General features: G+C 50.2%; 1 protein-coding gene across 1 annotated transcript; it reads left to right on the forward strand.

The window, feature by feature from the left end:
* The first annotated feature begins 990 nt into the window (after window positions 1–990).
* Window positions 991–4,500, forward strand: LOC121601952 (exosome RNA helicase MTR4-like). Its single transcript, XM_041930750.1, has 3 exons — window positions 991–1,294; window positions 1,359–1,469; window positions 1,535–4,500. The coding sequence occupies exons 1-3, from the start codon at window positions 1,158–1,160 to the stop codon at window positions 4,395–4,397; spliced, it is 3,111 nt and encodes a 1,036-aa protein (XP_041786684.1). The 5' UTR covers window positions 991–1,157; the 3' UTR covers window positions 4,398–4,500.
* Window positions 4,501–6,731: the final 2,231 nt, after the last annotated feature.

Here is a 6,731-nt window from a genome sequence, read left to right on the forward strand (position 1 = left end):
TGAGATGCAAAGTAAGAGCAAAAAAACATCAACAATCTCTCTAAAAAAAGATGAATCAAAAGAAGAGAAAACAAAAAAGAAACGAAACAAAAAAGAACAGCAAATCACAGTCACATAAAACAAAAGAGAACAAAAGGTAATTGAAAAAAAAACAACAACGCATACTTGTGAAAGCATAATATGAAGAGAGAGAGAGAGAGAGAGAGCAAACAAGCAAACAACAAAAGCAAATCGCAAAATGGTAACATTTGCATGATCGATATATAACAAGTAATTACAACAAACAAATTAGCATTCTTGAGTATGATAATAATAATACTATTAATAAAATGAGTTAAGGAACGATTTCAAGGCAGAGATTGCAAAGCGAACAACTCAAATTTGCGATAGGAGTTGTAATAGTCATACAAAACAAAACGAATGTGTTTTATTTCTGGGCAATGGGCGCTGGGTGGGAGAGGGAAAGGGCAACAATTGGGAGGGGAGTAGAAGGTATTTACTATGTTGGCATATTTTCCCTTTTCGTGGCACCAAGTTGGTATGGATGGTGATATTTAATTTGTTTTGGCATTTCTTAGCATGATTGGTTCCAGCCTTATTAACTCCTTGATATTGATGTCATTTAGTATCATATAAAAGTATGTTCTTGGCAAAAAATTATTTATTTTATGAAAATAGTCAATGATCTGTATTTGTGTGAAAGGCTCTAACGCAATACGGTGAAATTTGTCGAAACTGGAGCAAAAATGCTAAAGGTTTAAGTTATGTATTTTTTTCATATTTAATGCTCACTTATTTTGCTGGTATTAATGAAATAATAGATGTTTTTCGCTAAACGACCAATTTCGTGAAAATAAAAATAATCCTTCTCTGTAATTCAACAAGAAATATACACGATTCAACTGTCATTTTAACTTCACCAAAGTTTGTCATCCGCGCGATCATTCTTGCTTCATCATCTCCTTCTTTGGTTTCCAATCTGTCAGTTCGACGAAAGGGCAAACATATCAACATCAACAACCATCGCACGTGCGTACGCTGTACTCTACACGCTTCTGCACTAGGAAAAGGTTGAAATTTCCATCGCTGCTAAGTTGTATTAATAAATCTGTGTGCAACAAAGTGTACGTTTCTCGTAGAAAAAGCGCAACCCGAAGATGTCGAATGTGGACGATTTGTTCAGTGTGTTTGACGAGCAGAACGACGACGACAATGGGCCCGTGCCGGTGGTCGAACCAGCGTCCTCGGCACCGGCCAAGCAGCCAAGCAACGATGCGGCGACCAGCAAGAAAAGGTTTGTTTCGAACGCGTTGAACCATCAGCACGAGTTTGGTTTAATTGCAAATGAATGTTTTCAGAGAGTCAACAACCGCAGCTCCTAAGCGTGAGCTGGAGGTGGTGGATGTGCTGAGCGACGAGGAACAGGTGGCGAAAAAGGCAAAGGTGGAATCGATACTGGACGATATTAAGTAAGTGACACTCTGTCCGTATGAAATCGTTCGTTTTGTAACACCATGCTATTATGCTTCTGCAGCTTGGACAACATTGAAAGCCGCATCAAGGTACACACGATACAGTCGCCGGAGGCATGCACACACGAGGTGGCCGTTTACCCGGACCAGAAGTACATGCCGCTCGCACCGGCCACCGGTAAACCGGCGAAAGAGTACGCCTTCGTGCTGGATCCGTTCCAGAAGGAAGCGATCCTGTGCATCGAAAACAATCAGTCCGTGCTGGTGTCCGCTCACACGTCCGCCGGCAAGACGGTGGTGGCCGAGTACGCGATCGCGAAATCGCTCGCGGACAAGCAGCGCGTCATCTACACCACCCCGATTAAGGCACTTTCGAACCAAAAGTATCGCGAGTTTCACGAAGAGTTCAAGGACGTCGGTCTGGTGACGGGCGACGTGACGATCAATCCGAGCGCCTCGTGCCTGATCATGACGACGGAAATTCTGCGCAACATGCTGTACCGTGGGTCGGAGATTATGCGCGAGGTCGGTTGGGTGATATTCGACGAAATCCATTACATGCGCGACAAAGAGCGGGGCGTGGTGTGGGAGGAAACGCTGATCCTGCTGCCGGACAATGTGCATTACGTGTTTCTGTCCGCCACGATACCGAATGCGCGCCAGTTCGCCGAGTGGGTGTGCCATCTGCACAAGCAGCCGTGCCACGTGGTGTACACGGACTATCGGCCGACGCCGCTGCAGCACTACCTGTTTCCGGCCGGTGGCGACGGGATACATTTGGTGGTGGACGAGCGAGGCCAGTTTAAGGAGGACAACTTTAACACGGCAATGAACGTGCTGCAAACGGCGGGCGAAGCGGCCAAGGGTGATCAGAAGGGCAGGAAGGGTGGCCTGAAGGCTTCGAATGCGGGCGAAACGAACATCTTCAAGATCGTGAAGATGATCATGGAGCGCAGCTTTGCGCCGGTCATCATATTCTCGTTCAGCAAGAAGGACTGCGAGGTGTACGCGATGCAGATGGCCAAGCTGGACTTTAACTCGAGCACGGAGAAGAAGCTGGTGGACGAGGTGTTTAACAACGCGATGGACGTGCTGACGGAGGAGGATCGTCAGCTGCCGCAGGTGGAGAATGTGCTGCCACTGTTGCGCCGCGGCATCGGCATCCATCACGGTGGGCTGTTGCCCATACTGAAGGAAACGATTGAAATCCTGTTTGGCGAAGGGTTGATAAAGGCACTGTTTGCGACGGAAACGTTCGCGATGGGGCTGAACATGCCGGCCCGCACGGTGCTGTTCACTAGCCCGCGCAAGTTCGACGGCAAAGACTTCCGCTGGGTGACGTCGGGCGAGTACATCCAGATGTCGGGCCGGGCGGGACGACGCGGTCTGGACGACAAGGGTATCGTTATCTTGATGATCGACGAGGCCGTGTCGCCCGCGGTCGGCAAGGACATTGTGCAGGGCCGGGCGGATCCGATCAATTCCGCGTTCCACCTGACGTACAACATGGTGCTGAACTTGCTGCGCGTGGAAGAGATCAACCCGGAGTACATGCTGGAACGGTCGTTCTTCCAGTTTCAGAACCAATCGTCCATACCGGAAATTTACAAGCGCGTGCAGAAAAAACAGAAGCAACTGCTGGCGGTAGAGATCAAGGACGAGCAGTCGATCATCTCGTACCACCACGTGCGGGAGCAGCTCGATCGGCTGGGGCAGGAGTTCCGCGAGTACATCACGCGGCCGGTCTATTTGGTGCCGTTCCTGCAGCCGGGACGCATGATAAAGATTCAATCGGACGCGGGAGAGTTCGAGTGGGGCATTATCGTGAACTTTAAGAAGGAGAACGCTGACTCGAAGCAGAATCCACTCAAGACGGAGCAGAAGGTGGTCATCGATGTGTTACTGCACGTGGCCGATGGGTTCGAGAAGGAGGGCATCCCCAAACCGTGCCCACCGGGCAAGCGCGGCTCGGTCGAGGTCGTTCCGGTGCTGCACAAGCTCGTGTCGCGCATTAGCTCGCTGCGCGTTTACTACCCGAACGATCTGCGCCCGGCGGACAATCGCCGCTCGGTGCTGAAAACGATCGAGGAGGTGAAGAAGCGTTTCCCGCAGGGTCCGCCACTGCTGAACCCGATCACCGATATGCACATCAAGGAGAAGGAGTTCCAGGGCATAGTGGACATGATCGATAAGTTCGAGAAGCGCCTGTTCGCCCACCCGCTGCACGAGTCGGCCGGGCTCGAGCGGCTGTACGCGCAGTACATGAGCAAGCTGGAGCTGGAGAAGGAGCTGCGCAACGAGAAGAATGCGCTGCGTGAAGCGCGCAGCCTGCTGCAGATGAGCGAGCTGAAGCACCGGAAGCGGGTGCTGCGACGATTGGGCTACTGTACGGCGGCGGACGTGATCGAGTTCAAGGGGCGCGTTGCGTGCGAGCTGAGCTGTGCGGACGAGCTGCTCATCACCGAGATGGTGTTTAACGGTACGTTTACCGACCTGACGCCGTCGCAATCGTGCGCCCTGCTGAGCTGCTTCGTGTGCGATGAGAAGAGCAACGAAATGCCGGCAGCGACCCACGAGCTTTCCGGTCCGCTGCGGCAGATGCAGGATCTGGCGCGACGCATTGCGAAGGTGTCGAACGAGTGCAAGGTGGAGGTGGACGAGGAGCGCTACGTGGAGTCGTTCAAACCTTTCCTGATGGATGTGGTGCTGTGCTGGTGCAAGGGCGCCTCGTTCGCGCAGCTCTGCAAGATGACGGACATCTTCGAGGGCTCCATCATTCGCTGTATGCGCCGGCTGGAGGAGCTGCTGCGCCAGATGGTGCAGGCGTCGAAAACGATCGGCAACACGGATCTGGAGAATAAGTTCTCCGAAGCGATCCGGTTGCTGAAGCGTGATATCGTGTTTGCCGCCTCGCTCTACTTGTAGAGTTAGTGGACAAGGAGGGGGGGGGGGCAGTGTACGAGGATGATTGGGTATGATGAAGGACGAATGTAATAAAAGATAAATAAATGAATAAAGGATAAGAAGATCATATTTTAGTATATTTTTATTTGTGCCCATTGTTCGATGTTAATCGTTTGTCATTGTAATTTTAATCTAGTTACCAATGGACGTATCTGAGGTTTAAGAAATCATAAAATCTCATCGTAGTACACAGAGAGAAGCAATCTCGAAGTTTAGTACGAGATTGATAACTAAAGAAAGCAGTTGAAGAATCAGGAGCAGTTGTTGAACTAATTCTGGGTTCGTCGCTTGAGACCTTGGAGCAGTTGGCAAGTGTTAAAAGCTTTAGGACGTTCTTGTAATTGCTGCAATTGGTTCCAGAGTCCTCAGGTTCCTGTGTGAGGGTCATGTCATACTTACAACACCGGAGGATCCAGCCCAGAAAGTCATCCGAAGTTGTTAACCAGGATAAAATCCTGTGACACACGGTTCGTTTCGAGATTTAAACCCAAAATGGGTGCAAGCCGTGCATTTAACCGCAATAGCAAGAGACTACAAGTAGGTAAGTATATTATTGTAAGAAAAAGTATTAAAAGATAATATTCTTCAAACAAAAAAATTGGCGAGCCTTGAAACGGTCATTTTAAAAGTGTCTCTCACCGGTACAATCCTTGCGGCGAGAGCGTGAAAAGGCTTTTCCTGCTGGAGCTACACCAGACCAGACCACCCACCGTGATGAACACCCATCATCGCCTTTTGTCAAAAAAAGGACATTTCAGACGCGTCTATCGATCCGCAGCCCCAAAGTGTCAGTGTTTGGCAGAGTCGTTCCCCCAATTCTGCAGAAGGAAAAAAGCGCTCGACAGTGGCGGCGTCGTTCACCCGTGCGTGTTCCCGTGCTCGTTTGGGAGCCCATTTGTTCGGGGAATCTTGTATCCAGCTTCGCTGCAGCGCTGATTCAAGCAAGGTGTGTGTGTGTGTGTGCGTGTTGAAAAAGTGTGACTTTAGTGAAAAAGTTCAAGTAGGCAGTGTGAAAAGTGTTGTAACAGTTCCCTAAAAGAACGGCATCGCTCTTGGGGTGCTACCGATGGTTGGGTTGGGTAGCTGTATTTTTTTTGTTTAAAGTTTCTGATCCATCCCCCCTCGACCCTGCTGTACCTACGATGACTGTTCTGCAAGGGAAGCAATGGTGGTAACCGGTGGAAAAAAGGCTCTCCCAATTTTCTGTCTCTTCTTCGCTCGCAGCCGCTCTCTGGTTGGGAGAGTTGGGCAGCGCCTGCGCGCGCGGCACTGTGTCTCGCGCAAAAACGAAGCACCGCGTTTTTAGCGATGGCGAAGAGGCGGCGGTACGCTACCTGCAAGCGGAGCGAGTGGGGCATTCTCTCACGGGGTCGGGGCGGAAGAAAAACGGGTTTCAAGGAATACGCGCGTATCACATCGACGGTCTCGGTAGTATCGGCTAGCGTACGGTACGGGTTCGTGCTCGCTGTCATCCATCGTGCTGCTCCGTGTCTACGCCTGGTCTACGGCCCACAACGGTGTTGGTGTAGGGACGCTTACACCCGCACCCGCCAACCCTCCCTCTGGATTACTGAAAAGTTGTGGCTGTTGGGGTGGACGGGGTGGTACAGTATTGGAAAGGGACATCAAATTCAGCAGAAAAACGAACGCACCCTGTGAGTTTGGAGACGGGAAAAACTGCAACTCTGCAAGGACAAGGAGGAAGTTGAGTGCAGTTTAACTAGTTCAGTTGAAAGCTGTTCGCAAACTAAAAAGAACAAAAAAAAACGACCAAAAAGGGCACTTCACCAAAGGACTATGATTTGGTCTGGATGGAGAGTCCTTTTTCTACAATTTGTATGTGTCAGTGTGTGTGAGTGGTGGAGCTGTTGGTTCAAATTCGGCCGTGATTGGTGGGGGTGGGTGGTTGTGCAAATTTATATCCATACCGAAATCTGCTCCAAAGTAAATCGGCATCGCCTTCCATCCCGCTTCATGAGAATGGGAAAAACCCTGCGTTTCACAAATGAGTGCAACAAAACACAGACAAAAGACAGGCACGAACAAAAAAACATCTAATCGCGCTTTTTTCCACGCCTGGTGAAACTCTCATCCACACACACACACACACACACAGTCGTTCTTTCTCTTGATCGGTTGGTTGCTTTTCTTACTGCCGCCAAACTTTTGCAACGTTCCAGAGCGCCTACCCGCCCCCTCGTGATGGTACATCCATCCCAAACCCCCCCCCCCTCCCCCTCCAAAAGAGCGGACGGGCTGGCTTCAACGAAGGTAGCTGAACCGAAAAATCGTTTC

Source organism: Anopheles merus, unplaced genomic scaffold (assembly GCF_017562075.2).
Source record: "Anopheles merus strain MAF unplaced genomic scaffold, AmerM5.1 LNR4000242, whole genome shotgun sequence".
Lineage (NCBI taxonomy): Eukaryota > Metazoa > Arthropoda > Insecta > Diptera > Culicidae > Anopheles > Anopheles merus.